The sequence below is a fragment of the Carlito syrichta genome, unplaced genomic scaffold (genome assembly GCF_000164805.1).
Source record: "Carlito syrichta isolate Samal-C Ts95f unplaced genomic scaffold, Tarsius_syrichta-2.0.1 Scaffold107969, whole genome shotgun sequence".
NCBI lineage: Eukaryota > Metazoa > Chordata > Mammalia > Primates > Tarsiidae > Carlito > Carlito syrichta.
The window spans coordinates 182,104-205,950 of NW_007052065.1; the positions used below are offsets into that span (position 1 = coordinate 182,104).

Sequence of the window (23,847 nt, forward strand, 5' to 3'; positions counted from 1 at the left end):
TAGGAGTGAGCATGGTGGTGCAAGGGATGGGTGGGTCAGAGGAGAGCCAGGAGGGTGGGGAGGGTTCAGGTTCTTCCATGAATATCAATCCACCTGCTATCAATCCATCAGTGGATCATCGATCCATCCATCTGTTCTGTATTGGCCTTCTGAGAAAGATTTCCTTGGAAGCAAGTCATGCTCAGGTATTCCTCCCTTCTTAATGGCCCACCCAGGCCCTGTAATGGCCTCTGCCCAGATCCTGTTTCCAGCCTGTTTCCATGCCCATCAAAGGTGCCTTTGCCCTAGAAGAGCATATTTGATATGTATTTTACTGGGGAGGCAGATCCTGGTGAATGCTGCCAGGGAGGGCTCCAGTTCGGGGAGCCTTGTCTCATACTTAGCCTTGTCTCTCACAAGCTGCTCTCAAAGCTCTTTCTGGCCCGCCCCTTCTTTTGACAGTTCTAATCCTGGACACGAGGGGCCACGCCTGCCCCTGGGTAGCTTCTGCCCAGGAGGCTCCCACACTCTGGGGCCTTGAAGAACAGCAGCGGGTCAGCGCTGGGGGCGGGGTCTAGGGATGTACTGTATAAGTCAGGCAGAGCAGAGGGTGAAGAGCTCAGCTCCTACTCTGCTTTTGTTTCTCATATTAGACACCTTCAAACAAGACAGAGCAAGACAAGCATGGGGACCTGGGGGGCAGAAACTCCAAGATGGGAGGGTGATACAAGTGAGAGTTCTCTACTGAGCCAAGCCGAGGACCCAGGAGACCACATCCTGGGGAGCAACTGAGGATGTGGAACAACCGATTAGAGCTTTGAAAAATGGAATAGGACCAGCAAAGGCTGGACAAGCTCAGACATCCTGGTTCAAAGTGGGAAACACACTTTGACATGGCCTTTCCACTAGCATCATAGGTCACAGGTAAAATAAATGCAAATCCATCCCTCCGTGGAATACTGCCTAGGAGAGGAGGAGCTTGATGTTTGATATAGAGCCATCTCCAATGTATATGATTAAGTTAAGAAAGCAAAGTGCAGGGGACTTTCAGTTAACATGGAGAATAGAGCATCTTCTTTTGTCTCTGTTTTCTTTACTCAAAGGAGAGCAAGAAATATTGGTTTTTCAGAAGAGAGAAATCCACAAGAACAAAAGGATCACAAGCAATGATAGTAGATGAGAGAAGTCAACAAAAATTTCAAAAGTGCAAAGCAGATAGACCCATGATGCAGACTTAGTTGAACAGAAAGTGGAAAGAAAATTGCCTGCAGGGGTTGGATGATGGAATCAAGAACCCAAACAGGCTCAGGAACCTTGGAAGCCCAGGATACAGTGTCAGGTGAAAACAGAATAGAGGATTTAAAGTATTATGTGATTCCTTCTATCTTCCTGCAATCCCCTAGACATCCCTGCGCCACCCCTGGGAAGACAGGTGCTGACCATCTAGAGAGAGCTGGAGCCAGACAGGCCCCTGACTTGGGGCCACCAGTTTAATGAAGACTAGGGCGAGCTTCTGGACAGCATCTTAGAAACTCCATATAAGTATGAGTCAAAAGCCAAGCGGCATTGGATATTTGAGGAAAAAATAAAGAGCAGCCTACACACATTAAGTCATGTCATGATGACATTTCAGAATGCTAGAGATAATGAGAAGATCCTAAAAGCTTCCATAGAGAGAGAGAGAAAAAAAAAAAAACAGACTACACAGAGAATCAGGAGTCAGAACAGCTTTGGACTTATGTTGGAAGACAGTGGTTAAACACTTTCAAAATTCTAAGGAAAAAATTTCAATCTAGATTTAAATCCTAACTAACCTGTAAGCCAAGAGTGAAGGTAGAATAACAATATTTTTGACATGCAAATTTAAAAATTATCTCTTAGAACCTCCTCTTAGAAAGCTTTCATAGGATGTCCTCCATTAAAACTAGTGAATAAACCAAGAAAAAAGAAGACACAAGATCCGGAAAACAAAAGGTTTCAACCTGGAGGAAGGCAAAGTGAATTTCAAGGGAGATAGTAAAGGGCAGCGCAAGGATGGCAGTGGTGTGATGGGCCTGGAAAGCAATCAGTCCAGATTAGAATTAAAGAGTCAGGGGCTCCAGGAGTGGTGCTTCCAAGAAAACAAAATAAACCTATGTTCATTGTATATATGCTATAGTGCAAGGAGCTTTACAGTTCTGCAGAAAGTTTGGGATGAAATAATGATAGGTACACTGAAATCTAAGCAAAAAATCAAGAGTGATTATTAACTCTGGGAAAATCAAAAGTCATACAAGAAAGAAAATGTATCATTTTGCACTAGGAAACTCAGCAGTGAGCAATGTTTTAATAATACATATATAATATAAGATAATGATAATATAAACACTGAATATTGACTCAGGCAAATTGCTTTATATTGGGAGTTTGTGGGAAGAAAAAGAAATCCTTTCTTTTATTGCAGGAGGTCACAAGATAATGTCTATAATGATTTTTAAAAACCCAACAAATGGCAATATCAGCACAGTATTTAGAAATACTATGTAAACATTAAGTGAAAACCAAAATGTTTGTAAAATGCTACCTCTGGAGAACAGGGGTAGAGAGGCAGCATGGGGTATTGGATGTTGGTAATTTTAATTGTAAACCTTCTAGTACTATTTGCATTTTAACTTATTTAACTGTATGACCTTAGTAAACTAAACTGGTATATACAGGATGCTACTGTTCTTGTCAATATAAAAGGAAGTTCACACAAGCACACCCAGACAAATAATTTCCCTGGAAAAACATACACACACAAAATGATATTAGCTTCATAGTGGGGCCCTGGGGAGCTGAATGTTGGGGTTAGTGTGAGTGTGCTGTCTTCAGAGTGATGGGACAGTGTCAATAGAATGCCCAGCTGCACTGACTGTGGCTCAGGGGACAGATGACATGTGCTGTATGGGGAGAGGTAGCCATCCTGTCTGTCAAGGCCAAGCTGGGCCAGACAAAGTCCAGTCATTTAAATGATTTTCTTCTGTGGTCTCTGACAACATGTTGTGATTTCCCCGTAAGTGTGAAAGAAATGTGGCCTGGATGATTGTACAGTGGGATGGACTTAATCAGTTGAAAAAAAGTACCAAGAGACCAACAGATAGAAGTTATCTTTGCAGGGAGGCTGACACTGTCAAGCACTTTCCCACCTTCTTATCTGTGACTTGTATGAGGACTTAACGGGCTGGTCACCAGATCTGTAGGTGACACCTCCTGCAAGGAGCAGACCACAGACCACATGTGACAGAATCTTGTCTTGGAGTCAGCCCTTTCCCAGTCCGGGGCTGCCTTTCTTGGCCTTCCAAGAAGAGACTTGTGCACTCTAAATTTCCAGTCTGTGGATTTTTATCTCTGGAAGAGCAAGTCCCCTTATGGCCTCAGCTTCAATGCAGCCCTCTCTGACTCTGGCTGAATTGGCTGTCCCAGAAGACCCTCTTCTGGGCACAGGCCCTTCGAGCTGTGGCTGTAGATCCTGCAAGACCCAAAGAGGACACGTGTCTTCCTGGACGAGCACAGCTAGACTCCAGCCCAGACCTCTGTGTCTCAGGCCCAGGTTGGCCTGACTCTATCTGAGCACTTTGGGCTACTATGTATTGCTGGGGATCGCGCTTGACCCCCTCATGGGTGTGGTGGTGGGGTCTGGTTTGGGAGTCTGGAGCTTTGTTCCTCACCCCTGCCAAGGCTTACTCAGCCACAAGGCTTTTTTCTTCTTAGCACCCGAGAGGCTCCTAACACTTCACAGACTTCATGACCCTGTCCTGGCCATTAGATTCTGGGTTCTCCCAGAGCCCTTCGGGGTCAGCAAGTAGAGTGGTAATAGGTTTCTTTCCTGGAAGCCAAAGGCCAAGGTTTGAGGCTCAGCTCTGCCCTTCGTAGCTGTGTGACTGCAGGTGAGTTTCTTACCCTCGCTGAGCCCCATTTTTCATACTTATAAAGCAGTGTAACATGAGAGAAATAGAACCAAATCTCACAAAGTCATTATTAGGACAATGGGGGATGGAATCTGTGTTGGTGTTGGAGCAATACCTGGCACTTGGTCAGTGCTGAGTATGTGGCTGCTGTTATTATCATGATATTATCAGCCCCTTCTTGCAAATGAGGAAACTGGCTCAGGGAAGTCATTTCCCCAAGGCCACATAGATTGGAAGTAGCAGATCCGGGAACTAAAAACCACATTTTCAGGCTAAATAAGGGCCATTTATGAAACACCCGCAGAATGTACCATGGGGCAGAGGACTGTTGACCCCAAAGAACTATTGACTAGGATGTTTGTAGAACCTACAGATGCCTGGGCCTTAGCCTGGCCTTGAATGAGAAGCTCAGGGGTAGGCGTACAAATCCCTTTATAGACTCCCTACATTACTCTAACGTAGGACCCAGTTGAAAATCACTAGACTCTGGGACTAGAGTGTCAGACGGAAGGGTGTAAACAGGATGCCAGAGAGAGATACAGAAACTTAAAGCCATAGGATGCCAAAACTGGAGGGAGGCAGGGGGATCACTGAGGCTCTCATTTCACAGAGGGGACACTGAGGCCCGAGAGGGGACTTGGCAGGTCTGAGGGCCCACAAAAGTTAGCAGCAGAGTGGCCTCCCAGCTGTCTTGGCCTCCAAGCCGCAGACAGCCCCTCCCTCCTCTGGGGCTATGTGTGGAAGGGAGCCCAGCCTGGCTGCCTGATTTCTGGCAGACTGAATGTGTGAGTTTTTCAAATGGCTTTGACTTTTGAGTCCATTAGTGATTAATTCAGAGTTCCATTTAGAGCCGGCTGATCCATATTTGGAGGAGGAGAACATTTTGTGGCCGCAAAGATGCAGCCACGATTCATCTGCGGGCAGCCCGCCCACTCAGCAGCCTGGGAAGGCACGAAGTCCGGGCAGGGCCCTCCCTCCAGCACCTCCCAGGGGGCTCTGCAGGGGCTGGAGCTGAGACTCTCTCACCTGGGAGAAGGATGGACCTTTCATGTGTGGGTAGCACAGCCCAAAGAACCTGGTTTGGGGTTCAGTCCTCCATTTGTCTCTTCCCAGCTCTATGACCTTGGGCATACCCCTTAAACTCTCTGAGTCTCAGTTTACCCACGATGGAAATGATCGCCCCTATACTCTCCCTCGGGGGTTGTTGGGAAGATTCAGGGAGATGATGTGTGTGAGCGCACCCAGCACATGAGTCTGGTCACGAGAGTGTGGTGGCAAAGGCAGGGGCATTCCTTCTCTTTCCCTCAGCAGTCCCGCCATCTCCCTTCTTCTGGGGAAAGAGCTTTAGTGACTACGTCTCTGGCTTTTAACACTCACCACAATGTGACTTTAGGCAAATTAACTTACCTCCTTGACCTTCAGTTTCCTCATCTGGAAAGAGGTCATGGTCCCTTCCTTGCAAGATTGTCATGAAAATGGCCAGAGGTTGGCAGCACATAGCAGGCACTCCCCACAGCTCCATAGCAAGGACAGTAGACAGTAGGCCTGAGTGCAAGCCATAAGGGTGCATTGCCTTAGGGGATTTTTAAAAATTAATAAAATGTAATTTTTATTGAAAATTGGTCTTACCAAAAGTCGATCTGCTCACACCAGCAATTCTAACAATGACAGTGACAAAATGTGTCTTTTGCCTGGGTCTTCTTTTGCCTCCCACTGCCCCTGCCCCTTATTGGCCACTGGATGCTTTAGCAGTGACAGCTTTGCTTCCTTGTTGTTGACCTGTGGTGCCACTGCCCCTCCCTGCTGCCAAATACCTTCCTTAGAGAATGCCTCCCCCAACCCATTCCAGACCCTGCTTCCCAAACTGTATGGCTTTTAGTGACAGACTAGGGACCCCTTCGAAAGTGGGCAGTCACAGTGCTCTCCCATTCCCATCTGTCAGGCCTTTGCAGCGGTTGGCACAATACCATTTGAGAGGGACCATCTCCCATTGAACACAGTCAGGATCTGACCCTGGCTTGTCTGCTAGGAGAGGTCCAACAACTTGTCCCAGGTCACATAGCTAGAGGTGAAGAAATAAGATCCAAGGGGTCTGGCAGACTCTGCCAGCATCCCAACAGGAAAGAGGCAACACACTCAGCCAGGATCTTTGAAGGCACCTTGTAGTAAAGGAACCCTCAGGAGACCAGGGAAGCATTGGGCCAGTCTGGACTGCCACTAGGCCTGAGGTGCCCAGTGAAAAGCTGGAGCTGTGGAAGCTGGCTACTCGGCTGCAAGAGAAGGGACACAGAGGCTGCAGAGTCGTGCAAGGCTGGACGGGAGGGGAAGATAAATCCTGACCTTTCTGTTGTATCTCTGGTCTCCTGCTGGTGCTTTCCTTGGGCCAAAGCTGTCTAGAAGACAGTGGGAATGCCTCCCAGGGCACAGAGGAGGGGTCTGGGCAGGGTGCTGGGCAAACAGAATCTCAACTTACTTTCTTTCTACCCTCCCATGGCTGGGATCTGAAGGCTGTTTTCCTAGTCAGTGAGCTGTGACATGGTGAGTGGCTGGATGGGGTCCTGGGAGCCCCTTGGCATCATCAGGGCCCTGGGAGGGCCTGCTGCTCTATCTCTGAATCTCTGCCTATGAAATCACCCTCCAAAGTCTTCACTTATTCATGTGTCCCCCCATTCCACTAATCAGAAGCTCAGGGGAGTCACTCACTCCTGAGTATGAATTAGTTCCATCAGATTACTTGCCTCCAGGCACTCAGCTGACTAAAGGAGGGAGAGGTAGTTTTGGACCATGACGAGGACCATAAGGGCAGGCCTGGGTCAGGTTAGCTGGCTCCCACTACCACAGGAGAGGAATACAGATAGAGAGGGAAGGCCAGGGATCTCCTCCAAGGCCCTATGTAATACAAGAGCTCTTATATGCCATATACTTTGCTGACATGTCTTTCATTTACCTCCCCTCACTTCATCCTCACAAATGTGTGAGGGGAGATGTATTACACCCAGTGCAAAGATGAGGACACTGAGGCTCAAGTGGATTCAGAGCCTTGCTCAAGACTACCAGACTACTTTTTTTGAATGTTCTTTTCTTTTTAAGATGTGGGGTACAATTCAGGGTTAGGTATACAATGTTCATTATGCAGGTACCCTTGTTGATAGGTGTACCTCCCCCTCCGTTGGCAGTTTCCCACTACTGACAATCCCTTTCTTATAGTATTATGATAGTTGTTCAAGGTCGGCTTATGTCTACCAGACTATTAAGTGACAGAGTCAGGATTTCAACTTAGAACTGTCTAGTTCTAGAGACTTATTTTTAATTTTTAATTTTTAAGACAGTATCTCACTCTGTCATTCAGGTTCGAGTGCAGTGACATGAACATAGTTCACTACAGCCTCTACCTCCTGAGCTCCAGTGATTCTCCCTCCTCAGCCTCCTGAAAGCTGGGACTACAGGGGCTCACTACCACACTCAGTTAAGTTTTTAAAAAATTTTTTGTAAAGATGAAGTCTCATTATGTTCCCCAGGCTGGTCTCCAACTCCTGGAGTCAAGCAATCCTCCTGCCTCAGCCTCCCAAAGTGCTGGAATTGCAGATGTAAACCAGCATGCCTGGCCCCAGCATGTATTCAACCAGCTTGTAGTTACCCCACAATCCACCACTCAGCCCCCTCCTCCCCACCACACACACACCTCACAGCACTTCACTCTCCTTCACACTGAACTACTACAGCCCCCCAAGAGAGCTATCATTCTTGTCCTCTATCCAAATAATGAAACAGGCTCAGAGGGGATTGCCCAAGGTAATACAACCCTGCTATACAGCAGAGCACGATCTGACATCCCAGCCTCTGGGGTTCAAAGCCACTACTTTCTCCTCTCTACTGAGTGCCTTGGTTGCTGGTCCTGCAGACTCAAGAGCCTGCTGGTGGGCAGGGACCTGTGTCCAGGATAGTACAAGAGGGACAGAGGATGATGGTCATCCCCTCTTGGCTTGGGGCAGAGCTCTCTCCTATCCTCTTCTCAGGGGACATACTGCAATTTCACCCTCTGTCTCTCACTTTAATCAGAGTCCTCTGGGCTGGTGAGGGGGCCTACAGGGAGAAATATTGACAACAGGGATAATTAGGAAGACCCCTCAGTTCACAATCTACTGGAACCAGCTTGCTGCAAGGCTGTGTGGCTTGCTGGCTGCAGGCAGCTGGGTTCTAACCTTGGCTCCCCCAGGTCCACCAAATGACCTGTTTTCTCCAAGCTGAGGATGCAGCTGGGCAGATGGCCAGAGGTGCAGACGTGGCTTCCCCAAGACTCTGCTGGTTTCTTCATCTGTAATGGGGTGCTGGAACCAGTGATGACAGAAGCCCCTTCAGCACTGACATTCTATAACTAGCACTTGTAGAGGGCGCTCCAGGCCACAGAGCACGTTCACTACCTTTCCTTGCACCTGTCTTGTCTCTGCAACCCCCATAGTGTGCCAGGCATACAGGAGGTCCCAGAGATGTTTCTAGGGGGTGGAAAGATATATCACTGCCTTTTCTGTGCCAGTCAATCCTGAGTCCTCTTCTCCCAAAGAGACATCCTGCCCCCTCACGTCGTCTCCTTTCCCCAGTTCATGTGGTCTTCGTGACTCTCTCCTTAGCATCCACGACACCTTCCTGAAGCTCTGTCCTCCTGGGAAGTGTTACAAGGAGGTGACACTGACCATGGACCAGATCAGCTCCCTGCCAGCCCTGCGGGTGAGTCCAGAAGAGTGGGCAGGGCAAGGGCAGTGTCCTGACCCCCTGATGGTGTCGGGGGTGGGGGTGAGGCAGGCACTCAGTCACCACACTCCAAGAGGTTCTTGACCCTCCAGGCAGAGGGCCCAGCAGGCCATGGGCCACTTCCCGTGCACATCTGGCCTCCCTCCATCTTGTCCAGGCAAGGACAGAAGCAGAGAGGGCATGAGACTTGCTTTGGGCCTCATAGGGGAAGGCGGTGGCCCCAACTGGAGGCTTTCACTGGCCCTGCTGAGCCTCCTCTGAAGTATCCCTGTAATCTGTGATCTTTTAGACATCAGGTTTTGGTCTGCCCTACCACTGTCTGCTCACTGTCAGTTCCCCTGCTATCTGTCATGAGCCAAGCTGGGGCAAGTGGGCCTTGGGAAAACCAGGGTGCCACCTCAGTCATCTGCCCATCCCCTCACCCTTCTTCTCATCTGCTCAGGCTGCCTCAGTGGACTGGAACTTTTCTAGAGGGACAATTAATTTTCTCTGGTTTCCCCTGAGACTTGCAGCCCAGGGACTGTCTCCCCAACCTGCTTTCTTCCATCTCCAGATGTGACTCCAGGGAAAGAAGATATTTTCATGTCTGCTCTTTCTCTCTCTCTCTCTCTCTCTCTCTCTCTCTCTCTCTCTCTCTCTCCATTTAGCCAACCATCTCTGAACCAAAGGTTCAAGGTTCCTGTTAAACACAGGGCTGGGTCTAATGCTCATACCCCTTCCTGCTTTCACTCACTTTTCCTGGGCTGAATCCCACATCTCACACATTCATAACACACACACACACACACACACACACACACACACACTTACCCTTTCTGTGGGTAAGTTCTTGGCAAACCACATCCCTGGTCTCAGTTTCCTCATCTGTAACATGGGTGGAGTGGTGAGGAAGGCTGAGGGTTTCCCATGCTCTCTAAGATGACCGGCACCTTAACAGGTGGTGCTTGCATAAGCTGTTGGTGCTCCCCCCACCTCCCAATCCTTTAGGGCAGTCAGTGGTCTCCAACCTTTTTTGGCATCAGGGATTAGTATCATGGAAAACAGTTTTTCCATGGATGGATACAAGCGGGGAAGGACATGCAGTCAAACCTCACATTGCTAATGTTAATCTGTACTTGCAGCTGCTCCCCAGTGCTAGCATCACTGCCTCAGCTCCACCTCAGATCAGCAGTAATGCTAGCGATAGGGAGTGATTGTAAATACAGATGAAACTTTACACTCACCTGCAGCTCACCTCCTGCTATGTGGTCCAGTTCCTAACAGGCCATGGACCAGTACCGTTCTATGGGGGCTGGGGACCCCCTACTTCAGGGACAACCATTGGAGGGCTTTGCCCCTGTTATATAGAGGCCCTGCCCCTCCTCCAGGGCCACCTGGAAAAGCCCAGAGGCACGCCATAAAACCACTCCAAAATCACTCCTGAGATTTTAATTAAAATTTGTGCAGCACACAGAGAGGCAATGTCAGGTTAACAAATCATGGCCACGTCAGGCTTCCCTATTTTTCATTCGGATCTTAACAGAATAATGATTTGAGTTTGTCATTGTGCAATGAGAGCCTGTCATCATTTCTGTCTGGAACAAGGTGGGCTCTGAGAACTGTGGGACCTCTTGGAAGAGGCCCGGGGACTCCCAGGAAGAGAGGGCCAGCTTGGAAGGAGGGACATGTCGGGGCACACGCATGGTCATTCAACCAACAGCTGCACAGCCCCTCCCAATGAGAGGTTTTGCTCTAAGACAGAGACAAAGAAAAAGCACAAAGCTGGGGCTTGCAACAGAGGCAGGAATGGAGAAGGCAAAACAATGAGAAAGGGTGAGCAGTGGGTAGCAGGGTGGAGGTAGCAGATAGAAGCTGTGGTCGTGGAGTAGAAAGAAATTGAATCCTCAGAAAGATGAGCTAATTGGAGACCATGCCTGTGCCTAGAAGTAAAAAACGGAAGCCTATGTTTCTGACACCCCCTACTCACACTCACCTCCATGTCCCCAGTTCACACACGAATGCCTCCACCCACAGCCACACACCTAGCATGCATATATGCACGTGCTTCAACACACGTACACACGGGGACTTCTCTCACACCTAGACCCTCCACGAAAGGACCCAGGGCCAGGGACGGCCAGAGAGACAAGGCTGATGGAAAACTTCAGACCTCCCCTGGGTGGGGAGCAGTGTCACTGGTCAGCCTCAGACACTCTGAATGTCAAGTCTGAAAGAAAACTTAGAGACCATTCAGTCTAGTCACTCACATGCTCCTCACCCTGGAGAAACTGAGGCCCCAAGAGGGAAACAACTTGACCAGGGCCACATGATGGCAGAGCCCAGACCAGCCCCTACTCGGTGGGGAGTCAGCCAGGACTCCAAACCAAAGCGACGGCCCCCACTTCTAATGAGGGCTTGGCCTGCTCGAGCACAGACCCTGCACCTGGGCCTACCAGGTACTCTGGGGGTTCAAAGGGAGTACCTGGCAAAGACCTGCCCTGGAGGAGTGGCCTGGAGGGTGGGGGTGACCCGTGGTTCTGACACACTCTTCTCTAGTAGCAGTCTCGTCCAAGCAGGGCATGGAGGCTCTGTTCTGAGCACCAAGGGAGCACTCACCAGACTGGATCACACTCCATGTTTGTTACATCCCCCATCTATAAATAAGCATGCAAACCTTGTGCTGGGCAAGGGACCAGCAGGGGTGAGGCAGCATCCTCTGCACCTCCTTATGCTCCCCACCCACTCCTCTCTTCCATCTCTGGGTGGGGAGGCCAATGAGATGGAGATGAGTGAAGCAAGACTTGAGAAGACCAGGGGAGTCCCAGATGGTTTGAGGCCTGCTCTTCCCTGGGACAGGCCAGGGGCACAGGGCATGGCTAGGATCTAAAGCCTTTTTGGCACCTTAGACCCAACCCCCACCCATCCCCAGAGCTTATTCATTGGAGAGTGGCTGGAAAGCAGCATCTTGGGCCACATGACTTTAATTTTACTTTTCTTATTTAATCTTTCTAAATGGTCAACATTCTATTCTATTATCCAAATAAGAGCCACTTCACTATAGAAAAACTGGAAAACACAGAAAAGCAAAAAAATAAGATAAAAATCATCTAACCCACCTCAAGGGATGACAGCTGTGACCATTGTGGCGTATTTCTTTCCGGACTTTTTTCTCTGCTGATATATCGTACATGTTTATTGGGATCCCATTGACTTTTTTATATGTTGCTTTCTTTTCTTTTTCTACATTGGTTTCTTGGTTGCTTTTCCAACTGGTCTCTGACAGCCAGAACCACCTCATGAGCTGAGGACCCTGAGCCATTGCCTCATCCAGAGAGCTAGGGGACAGGGCACCCAGCCAGGCAAGGAAGAACTAGGTTTGAATTCACTTGCTAGCCACATGATCTCAGGCAAATCACTTCACAAAAGGAATAATTGGGGTGAGGCAAAGGGAAACTTACCCTGTCAAAGGCGACAGGGTGAGAAGGGTAGGGCGTGGAACCCATGTTCCTGCCCATGGACGTCATCCTTGGAAGAGGAAAGGCCTCTCTCCAGGTGGTCCCAGGCATAGGTCCAGGCACAAGGGCAGTGCAGGTTTCTCAACAATACAAAACACTTCCTAATTGCCAGAGCTGTGTGTGGAGGGAATGAGCTCCCTGTTCCTGAAGGGATGTTCCAGCATACTTAGTTATCAGAGGGGGATTAGACTGACCTGCTAGTGCCTCCTCACCCCGAGTCTGTGGTGCTGGCCCTAGAGCTTGGCCCTATTCTCTACCACAATATGTCCCAGATTTTTTATTTCCAAAAAAAATTTCAGCGGGGAAGAAGGGACTAGAGATACCAACTTTTAGTTTTGCCAAGTAAGGACATTAAAAAAAAGTCATCCACAATCACTACCATTTTTTAAATGTTAATTTTAAAACAAAAATGTAAGAAGCAAAGCACCAAATCCCAAAAGCAAGAACAATTTTTTCCATACACAACTCTCTTTTTTTTTTTTTGAGTCAGAGTCTCACTCTGTCATCCAGAATGGAGTGCAGTGGCATGATCACAGCCACTGCAGCCTCAACCTGTTGGGCTCAGGCGATCCTTCCACCTCAGCCTACCAAGTATAAGCACACGCCACCACACCTGGCTAATTTTTAAATTTACTATAGAGACAAGATCTTGCCAAGTTACCCAGACTGGTCTTGAACCCCCGAACTCAGGCAATCCTCTCACTTCCACCTCCCAAAGTGCTGGGATTACAGGCATGAGCCACTGCACCCAGCCCATACATACCTCTTTGTCCTTATTTTTCTCCCTTTGTCACTGACCTATCCCTAAGTCCTCAGACTAGATGCTGGGGACTTGGACATCAGAATGTAGGTTCCTTCTGTGTCTTTCTGATCCTAGACAAAGCAGAAAGTTTGCTTCCCAAAGTGAGCAAGGAGAGCCTTGCTGGGAGTTGGGTCCCCAGGATGGGAGCTGCGTGACTCACATTGCCCAGAACACATCTCTGAAATAGGCTTTGAGAACTGGGCCCCAGGGAGTTCCGGGTACTGATATAACTTGGCTCAGGGGCTTGAGTGGTCTGGGAAGAAAGTTATGTTTTCTTAACTTGGGTTCATTTGTAGAAAAAGTGGACTTCTTAATACTGGGAAAGGTCTGCTCATCTGCAGAGAACAAGGTGAGAGAGAGAACATCCCGTGTAGCAGAGGTAGCGGGGAAAGTCTGCAGACCAGAATGCTTTGCTGGGTCAGGACACGGTGCCCTCTTTCCAGTTAGAAGTTGCTGTTTTCTTTTTGTCTGCTGTATTTGCTGTACTTAAAAGTATATTAGCTCAATGTTTCTGTTCTTGTAAATAACGATCTTGCTTTCTGTAAATACAGATAAGTGAGGCATAGTGTGCTTTGGGTTTCTAGTTTCTGGGCCCAGAGCTGTCTTGGTGTCTACTTGGGATGGCTCGTAGCAGGGCCTGAGGGAAGATCTTCGAGCAGGTGGGGTGGAGGCCTGCACACAGATGAGGTGACCTCACTCCTCTGGGCTGTTCTCACCCAAAGGGGTTCCTGCAGGCAGATGGTCTTTGAATAGTCCCACCCCTACTACATTTTATCCCATCTGTCAAAGCACGGAGGCATTTGGGAACCTGCCTGAGGTCTAAGGAGGTACGAGGCAGGTACAACTCCTAAGGTTTCAGTTCCATCTCCTTTTCTTTCTATCCTCAATTTTTCTGAAACTTTCCAATCCCCACTTCTAGGTTGGTGCCTATATGCTTAGGTAAGCTTGCAAAAAAACTCACTCCCCAGGTTGAAAGTGATGGCAAGTCCTGATATTTATTCAGACTCTCAAGAAATCCTCAAGTAGGAAGGGTAGGAACGGTGGTGTGTTTTGTTTTGCTTTTTTTTTTTTTGAGTTGGAGTCTCACTCTGTCGCCCAGACTGGAGTGTGGTGGCCGCTCCCGGCCACCGCAGCCTCGACCTGCTGGGCTCCTGCTATCCTTCCGCCTCAGCCTTCCAAGTAGCCGGAATTACAGGCATGTGCTACCATGCCCGGCTGATTTTTTGATTTATTGTAGAGATGAGGTCTCACTGCCCAGGCAGGTCTCGAACCCGCGGGCTCAGGCAATCCACTCACCTCAGCCTCCCAAAGGCGCGGGATTACAGGCAGAGCCACCGAGCCCGGCTTGGTGTGTTTTTTTTCATTGAATTTTTATTTTAATTTTAAAACTTTTTTCATTTTTAAATCAAAATTATTTATGCATGCCAAGAGTTAAGTTATTATCCTACTGGGGTCGCCCCATTTCCCCTCCTCTAAGGCAACCATTTTCAGCTCTTAGCTGATTCTTTTGGTATTTACCTCCATATCTCTGAAGAGCACATGTGGACTGCCCCTGCTTGATGGTTCAGCCTTTGACATCCCCTAGAGAAGATAATTTCTCTTTCCCCTCCCCCAGCCCACACTACACACCAGTCCTCATTCCCCCACCCTCCCAATATAATTATATGATCATGTTAGATAGATCATTATTCAATGTTTTACATTACTATGACTGCGTATGCTGCTTAGGCCTGAATCAGGAAATAAACTGTGGCTACACAGTTCCCTGTAGACACATCTTTGTTTGTTTCTTCTGGATGTAATCATTGTTTTTGCTTAGTTGTCTATGATGTTTCACTAAATCAACACTGAAGCTCTGCCAGTTGTCTAAATCTCCTCCATTCAGAAGTGAGACATTTTCTATACATTTCATTTTCTTAGTGAGATTTCTCTTGAAGCCTTCCCAAATGCTTTAATCGGTACTGAGTTGCTCTCCAAGCCTGGTACATGGTACCATCCTGGGATCTCCTTCTACAATCTTTTGTGATTCTTCTCATCTCTCCCTTGGATCTTGCACTTTCTGTCTTCATCTCTTTCCATGAACTCCTCTTGTCTTGGTGAAGCACATCCTCTAGTAACTTTCTGATAAAGGATAATGGAGGTAAATATTTTGACATCTTATATATCTGAAAATGTCTTCTTCCCCTCATACTTGACTGACAGTTTAGATGGAATATAGGTTATATTATAGGTTGTTATAGGTTTATTATAGATTACATTTTTTTCTCAGAATTTAGAAAGCATAGCTCTACTGCATTTTAGCTACCATCCTTAATATTACGAAGTCCAAGGTCTTTCTGTTTCCTGATCTTTTCTCATGATCTGTTTTTTGTTTTCTGGTTTGTTTGTTTGCTTGTTTCCCTGAAAATGTGTAGGCTCTTTTTTTTCATTCCAGCATTCTGAAATTTCCAACAATACTCACTGGCATGAATCCTTCTCTGTGTGTGAGGGACATGGAAGACCCATTCTGTCTAGAAACACGTATCCTTCAAAATTCTGGGACCTTTGATAACTTTCTACCTTCTGTTTTCTTTGTTGTTTCTTTTTTGAACTCTCATACCCTGATGTTGTACATCCTGGATGTACAACGTTATCTTCAGTTCTAATTCAGTTCTTCACTTCTACCATCATGTGTTTAATTCCAAAGAGCTCATTTTTGTTTTCTGATCTTTCTCCCCTTCTTTTCTTAGATGTAATATCATCTTTGATCTTTCCTTCAAGGTGCTTTTTTTTCAGTTGTTTGTTTGGAGCCTTGGCTTTCACATCAGAGGCCTTCTTCAGATATCTGGTTATCATCTGCTCATAATTATGAGTGACAGGTGGTTACTAAAAAGCTGTTTCAAAGCTCAAGTCCTGGATGGAAACTTCACTGGAGGAGGGTGAGCTAAGGGGCCATTTCTTGAAGATTTCCTAGAAAAGCCAAGAGTAAAGTCTGACCTGCCAACATCCTAAAGCCTATTTAGGAAAGAGGGCTGGTGGCTTCTCAGAGTCCAGTGCCCAAATGTTTATCTTCTCCCCAGTTCTCAGTCGTGTCTGACATCCCCCATGCCAGAAAACCTCTGTTGTACTCTCACCAGAGAACAACCTCCCGTCTTCTGCAGGGGCTGAGGAAGGGCAGTCGCCCCACAGTGTTGAGGAAGGAGGCGTCTAGAAACTCCAACAACTTTTAGAGACTTGCAATTAACTTTCCTTTTAGCTAACCTCTATTTCCAGTGCTGCCAGGTGCTTCCAGTTCCAGAGCCCATAGTAGATTCTGGGTTGTAGGTCAGGCTGATGTCACCTTCCCCACTGTGGGCTCAGGGTCCTGCTTTCTTGTGTTTGCCAGGTCATATGCCACTTGTTCATCTGCTTCCTAATCATTACTGCTATGCAACTGCTGCTGTTTCCTCTTTCCTCTCCGGGTCCTTCTGTTTATGTGGGTCATGCCTCTAAGGAAGCCCTTTTCTTTCATTTCAGTGGGTGTCAGGAGGGAGTAGGGTAGATGCAAGGTTCATTCAACCTGTCGTCTTAACCCAGGAATAACACCTGCTTTCCTGGTGTATAGTAAAACATTGCAAAATGCCCTTCCTCATTGTTACCCTCTCAGAATCTCCCACACCCCCAAAACCCTTCTCTTCCACTCTCCACTCCCAAACGCTCTACTTGGTTGGTGTCCTTAGAGCCCTGCTTCTGTACTGTCCTTCCTGTCCCCACACTGGGTTACCCCAGCAGACTCCCTTACCCCTGTGCAAAGACCTCTGGGGAATTTTGTTTCTCTTCCCTTTGATTTAATCACCAGAGAGAAAAGACCATGGATAAGAGACATTTCTGGGCCAGGTTCGGTGGCTCAGCCTGTAATCCCAGCACTTTGGGAGGCCAACGCAAGTGGATTACCTGAACCCGCGGGTTCAAGACCCACCCGGGCAACTTGGCGAGACTTCGTCTCTACAATAAATAAAAAGTTAGCTGGGTGTGATAGCGCGCACCTGTAGTTCTGGCTGCTTGGAAGGCTGAAGTGGAAGGATTGCAGGAGCCTAGCAGGCCGAGGCTGTGGTGGCCAGGAGCGTGCCACTGCACTCCAGTCTGGGTGACAGAGTTAGACTCAAACTCAGGAAAAAAAAAAAAGAGAGAAATTTCTGTGGACAAAATCTGGTGAACAGAGGCTCTCACACCTAGTTCTCACCCATCACCCCATAAGAAGTTCTTACACGTTTAATGCAGTCTGTGCACTGAGTTGGGTCTTAGGGACTTACAGGGTCTTTTCTCAGGGAATTCTGGGTAGAGAATGGGAGACTTACAAGCCACGGGGGCTTTTCAGAGCTCAGACTCTTGACGCTAATGTCCAAAGCTGGGGCCCATACAGTCTCACCTGGGCTACCCAGCGGGCACAGTCCCTCCTAGAGAGGCCTGGCAGGAGACACTTGGTCGTGCTCTGTCAGAGTCTCCTCCCCCACTTCTCACGAGGCTGAGTGGCTTCCTGGGCAACCAGGTGAATCTCGGGATGCAACAGCCTTCCCAGAGGGCCCGGAAAGGACCTCCCTAGTGCTGTCCCGGGACCAGGCCAGGGTCAGGCACTCAGAGCACCTGTGCATAGACTCTCCCTCAGCACTTGGCTCTGCTCAACCCCAATCCCCGAGACAGGCCCAATGAAAACTTTGTTCTTAAAGATTAAAGTCCTGTTTCATCTTGCAGTGCCCTGGGCTGGAAGGAGTCCCAGAGGCCTTTGGGTTCTTGAGCCCCTATTCCATGGGAGATGGCACACCTAGAGGATGTTTGGATGTGCCTGTCCATCCAAGATGAGGTCAAGGTGGGAAGGAGGCAGTACCTTGATTCCAGGGGTCTTCCTGGTACATTTTTGTGTCAATTTTGTCAGAGCTTTGTCAAAATCTTACCTCTTGTCCCAGGGGTGAACAAGTCTTCTCAGATGAAGAAACCAAGGCCCACGGATGGATGGGATATGACCTGTGCAATGTAACAGGGACAGTCAGAGGGTGAGCCAAGGTTCCAACCCAGACCCCTTTCCCCAGCCCAGAATGTGTCCACACTTCATGTTCTGATTTCCTACCACATCCTGCAGAAACTTGTGTCTGAGGTTTGGTCCATGATGATGAGCTAGCCTGACCACCCAGCTCCACGAGCTCAGGATAGCCTCCTAGGCACAGTGTCAGCCAGAGGGTAGAGGACACAGCTCAAAGGGAAGGCAGCCCGCAGGGGAGTCTTTGATCACCCACAACCCAGGCAGGCACAGCTGGACCCAGTGATAATCCTCATGCTGTATTTAGGCCACTACCCTGAGCCTCTCCCTCACCCTCAGATAGTCTCCCTAGCTTGTTTAAAAAAGAAGCAGATTGGATAGATGCAGCAATTCTACTTTCCAACCCCAAATGTCAACTGCCCTAGTCACCCGCTTCATGGTTACCAGCTGCTTTCACACTGCCTCGGTTGTCACAGCAGCTCTGTTAAGGCACAGAGGTGTCTCCCCATTCTGCAGATGAGGAAACTGAGGCTCTGAGAAGTTAAAAGCCCTGTCCAAGCCCACATAATCACAGAAATACACTTGAACTCAAGATTTCTGTCTGCTCTTCATCCATCTTCACCTTCTGGGGAAGATAAGATCATGGTCATCAAGCAGGTGATGTGTGTACCCATATGTGTGCACAAGTGTGTACATGTCTACATGTGTGTACGTGCACGCAGCAGGGGAGAGGAAGGAGGATGGGAAGGAGCTGGTGGCCTAGGTCATTGGTGATTGAGGGGAAGTAGCTTTTCCTACCTATATCTGAGATACCCTGCTGGGCCCATCCTTGGAGAGCAGATCACACATGTGTCCTATGTGTTGGGGTGGCCTGGACTTAGGTTCGGCTCCTGACAGAGGTTCCCTCCACCTCCCAGCAACCAGCTTCTCAGGCTCCTGAATCAGAATTGTCTGATTCCCAAGTCCTCACGCCAGGTCCCACCCTGAATGCCCAGACTCCTGCATGGAACCAATGTTTCACTGAGAAAGAAGAGAAAACAAAGGACCTGGGGTCCCACTCCAGACTCCACCTCATGGGACCTGAGGTCACTCCAAGCCTTTCATCCCATCGGAGAGAAGCGGGCTGGCTCTGCAAACCCCTGTGAGATAAGTACCAGGGACTGATCAGAGACGCAGCACCTCCCCAGATGGAGCTGGCAACCTCAGCAATTCCCTCACCCAGGGCGACAGGCGTGGCCGCCACGTGCACTCAGCAGAGCCTAGGCCAGCTGACTGCCCCACCCCAGCCTCCCAGGCAGCCCTGAAATCTGGGTCGTACCAGGCACTGTGTGGGATGTGGCACGTGCATTATCTCATTTAATCCTTGAGGTAGCTGTGTGAGGAGGGAATTTGCCTCATTTGCAGCTGAGAAACAAAAGACCAAAGGGGTCAGCAGCCTGTCCACACAGCCACACAGCTGGGGGAGATGGGCAGTCGGTCTCCGGCACTCACCCCCCACACCCCCACCAGCGCCAGTGGGAGGGTCCCGACTCCCTGATGCCAGTCGAAGCTAGGAGGGCAATTTGGCAGCTGGCTCACTCCCTGCATTTTCAAGCATCATTAGATCTTTTTCTGACAACTTCATCAGTTAGCAGGGCTCAGAATTGGCAAAAATCCTTATTTAGACATTCAGCCAAAGAATTAAGAAGTGGTTTGTTTCAGAAAAAGCTCAGTGATGTAGGAGGCAGTCTCTGTTCTAGGCTGAGCAGGCAGCAGCAGAGGGACCGGATCTGGCCTCCAGCCTTGGCCTTGGCCTTGCTGCTGACACTGGGCTGTCTTGAATATGGCACTGCTCCTCTTGGGGTCTCAGTGTCCTCAGCCTCCAAATGGGTGTGATAACACCTCCTACACAGGTAGTCCGGAAAGCCTGGGAAGGTGGGGAAGAGCTCTGGGTTCTAGTTTTAGCTTTCCCATCTGCTGGTTGACTGGCCTTGGGCCAATTCCTTCCTCTTCCTGGGCCTTGACTTACTGCCTGGGCACAAGTGCAGGGCTCAGATGACCTGCAACTTTAAACTAGGGGTGGGATGAAGGAAGCCCATGGAGATGGCCAAAGGTAGCCCCTATCCCAGGACAGCCTGGGTTGGGGGAGATACTGTGTCCTGCAGCCCATGTGTGCTGCCTCTTGAAGGGGGACAGGAAGGGGTGGGACTTTTGACCCCCTCCTAGGAGCAGTTTGCCCGTCCCACCTCTCCCATTGTCTGGGGCAGATGGTAGAGAGTTACTCTGTTTTTATCTATATGGAGCTTGGCCATTCCCAAATTTCTTTACATGGCACATCTACTGAATCCTCTTATCCACCCTGGGCTGTAGCTCCTGTTCCTGTCTGCAGTTTGTGGAGAGGAGAATTCAGGTGGGGGTCACTGAGTGGCCCCCCAGTCACCCAGCTAGTGCTGCACGAGGCAAGAGTTGGAATGCAAACTCATACTGGGACCATGGGGCCAACTCTCCTTGCTTCTCGCTACACTTCCCACTTTCTGGGAGGTTTTTCTCATTCAGCCAAACCCACCTGGGCCTCAAATCAGTTCTGTCAATGATTCGTGATTTCTCGCAAAGCTCCCAAGAGCAGAGCGTATTATCCTGGCTATGTAGCTTGTGAGAGGCAGTTCAGTGTTGGGGAAGGGTAATGGGCTTCCGAGCAAGTCACTTGACTTTCCAGAGCTTCAGCTCCTCACTTTTAAGATGGAAATAACAAGTCCCCTTTGCAGGGTCGTATAAGGATTCCTGGCCCAGCCCTTTCTTCATTATACTCTGTACACACATCATCTCATTTGCTTCTCCTTGGGAGAGATATGTGGGAGTCAAGGCAGGAAGTACCAGCCCCATTTGACAGATGAGGACATGGAACCTCAGCAGATGGAGGGATGCCCCGAGCTGGGAGGGCCAGTCAGTGACCAGGTGGGAACTGGGCACTGTGTGGCTCTGCTGGGCTGTGCCTCCCGGGGAAAAGCGCTCATGTGTTCGAGATGAGAAGTGAATGCAGGCTTCCTTCCAGAGAGGACGCCTCCTCCCTCCAGTTCAGATGACACACTGATGGGATCATTTTTAAAGTGTTGCTCCCACCCCAATTCCCTAGCGGCACAGAGGGAACAGGCCACAGAGGGCCTGGGGAAGGGGCCAGCAGGCCTGGGGACAAGCTTGTCCAGCACCTCAGTCACAGTCCTGCACTCACAGAGTACAAGATAAACAAACTCCATTTCAGCTTTTCAAGAGTCCTGGTCCCAAGGGCCGTTCTCAGCCTGCTGGCTTGAGGTTTTATTCCACTCCTGTCTTTTCTGATAACTTCATTTGTACCCCAGAGACCTCAGACTTGTTTAAAAATAGAAAAATAAACAATATTGTTCCTGAAGTGCCCCCTCCCCCCTTCGGGCCTCCTAATGAGGTGCTGGCCAAGCTGGCCGGGGCTCTGTTCCCAGGGTTTTTGACCTGCTGCAGGCCTCAGGCCTGCTGCTGCATCCACAGGGACAAGACACCCTGCAGCTTTGAAGGGCTTCCCAGTGGCCTGAACAGCTAGTGTGGGGGAAGACATTATGTCACCTCCCTGGTGCTGTTGGTGCCTCCTCACAGCTGGGGCAACTGGGTTGCAGGGACATATTCACCCAGGTTCAGAGGGACAATCCAGGCCCTGCACAGGCCCAACCACAGAGGGACCTGTCAAGGATCTTCTGCCTCCTCTTAGCTCTGGCCTCAGCCCCTCACCGGACCACAGGCCCCTTCTGTGTGCCAGACACTGAATAAGAACCCAGGACACAGCACCTAAAGTCTTCCAGGCCCATCAGGCTTGTCATCAGAAGCCCTGGACTTGAATTTGCAGTTTGTGTATGACCTCAGTTTTCCCCATCTGAGAAATGGACCAAAGGATAGCAGCCCTGCCTACCTCAGAGGGTATTTTTTTGTTTTGTTTTGTTTTGTTTAGTTGCAGTCTCACTCTGTCACCCAGGCTGGAATACAGTGGCATGCTCACAGCTACCCCAGCATCGATCTGCTGGGCTCCAGCAATCCTTCCGCCTCAGGTTTCCAAGTAGTTGGAACTACAGCATGCGCTACCACACCCAGCTAATTTTTTAAATTTATTATAGAGACGAGGTCTCACCATGTTGCCCAGGCTGGTCTCGAACCCACGGACTCAGGCAATCCTCTCACCTAGACCTCCCAAAGTGCTGGGATTATAGACTTGGGCTACCATGCCTGGCCCTTAGAGGGTTTTTATGAAAACTGGATGAGAGGATGAATATGAAGATGCTCAGGAAGGTGAATGAGATTTCAGGCAGCATTCCTAGAGGAACGGCATCCAGAGGGAGGGCGTGACTGTGCCCTCTGAGTGGCAGGACCACACAGGGTGTCTTTTTGTGTGAGCTCCAGCCTCACATGAGATGGTGCCCAGAAAGGGTCCAGCCCTCCAAAGCCACATCACTGGGAAGGTGGTTTAGAAACCGAGTGTTTCACCTGAAGAAAGACTCAGGGAACATAACCTTCTTTACATGTCACTAGTGGATGGAAAAGGAATGGGATTTGGCCCCAAGGGCAGCACCAAGGTGAGTGTGAGGAGTGACACTGGGATAGTTTCAGCTAGTGCTGAGGAGAAAATTCCCTAACAGACCAGGCTCAGTCAAGAGAGCAAGTTCCCCATCACTGGAGGCTCCAGCAGGAGTTAACCAGCTGCAGTGCAGAGAATCAGGCTCTGGTAGGGACAACCCAATTGCCCAGGAAGTTGAAGCAAAGACTAGGAGCAGAGATTGTGAATGTCCTTCCATCTGCACCTGAGCCCCCAGACTATAGGAAAGGGATCACCCTCCTCCCTCTTTCTGCCTGAGGCCAAATGCCAAAGGGAAGTGCTCTCAGCAGGCCAACCCAGCATCAAGGGGCATGGAAGCAAATGCCAGACAAGACTCACTTCTCAGGTGACAGGAACCTCTGTGATCAGAGATGGGCTCTCTCTGGAGCTCTCTGGAGGCACCTATGCCACACTGCTGTGCTCCTTGTCCCCAGGACTCAAGCTGCCCCACCTTCAGGAGGGCCTCAGGGGGAATGGCAGATGGGGCAGCTCTGAGACAGGGACTGGTTCCTCCTTGGCACAAGCAGTACCTTGCCTGGCCAGCTGCTCCTGCTTTTTCTCTTCTGTGCAAATAGCCTCCTGGAATAGGCAGAATCACTGAGAAAGGGGAGAGTTCTCCAGCAGGGCCAGGCAGTGGTGGTGGCCCCATTTACCCCCTTGAGTCCCATCCTCCTTAGAGAGGCCTTGGAGCTACCAGGGACTCCAGGGAGAAAGGGAGCCCAGGGAGCCACCATGCTTTTCCAGGCCTGCACACCGAAAAAGTAGTAGCAGCACAAGGGGCCAACAAGTCTTGGAACTCTGTAGAGTTATCAGCAAAAATGCCTAACTGCTTACTGGTTATCCATCTTGGCTATGTATTTTGGAAAGTATTTGAAGAGGTATGGACATAGATGGATGCTTTAAGACACAAAGACAGTGAGATGCACCAGGGCCATCTTCCATTGAACCTCTGAGTTCATCAAACACTGTGCCGAATAGGACCCCTGTTTCCTGCCAGGCCTTACAAGAGAAGAATGTCCATTACCCCCCTCGCTGGGTCTGGGAGCCAGGAGTCCAGCTTTGCCTGGGTCCAGCTTGCCCCAGTAAGAGTCAAACACAAGAGAGAAGAAAAAACTGCCCCCAGCCTTCTAGAAAGGAAAGTTGGTTTGCTTGCTCAGCAAATTGTCTCTGGAGTGCACTTTCTTTTTTAACCTGCTTTTTATATATTGTTAAAATAGAATGACAGCAATAAAATAAATTTTTTAAAAAGCAATTTCTGGCCGGGTTCAGTGCTCAGCCTGTAATCCCAGCACTTTGGGAGGCCAAGGTGA

General features: G+C 49.3%; 1 protein-coding gene across 1 annotated transcript in view; it reads left to right on the top strand.

Moving 5' to 3' along the window:
- CIB4 (calcium and integrin binding family member 4) overlaps nucleotides 1–23,847 on the top strand; it is a 60,279-nt gene that overhangs the window by 2,356 nt on the left and 34,076 nt on the right. The window contains exon 3 of the mRNA XM_008068059.1: nucleotides 8,537–8,633. Within this exon, the coding sequence (XP_008066250.1) occupies nucleotides 8,537–8,633 (97 nt within the window). The remainder of the gene's footprint in view (nucleotides 1–8,536; nucleotides 8,634–23,847) is intronic.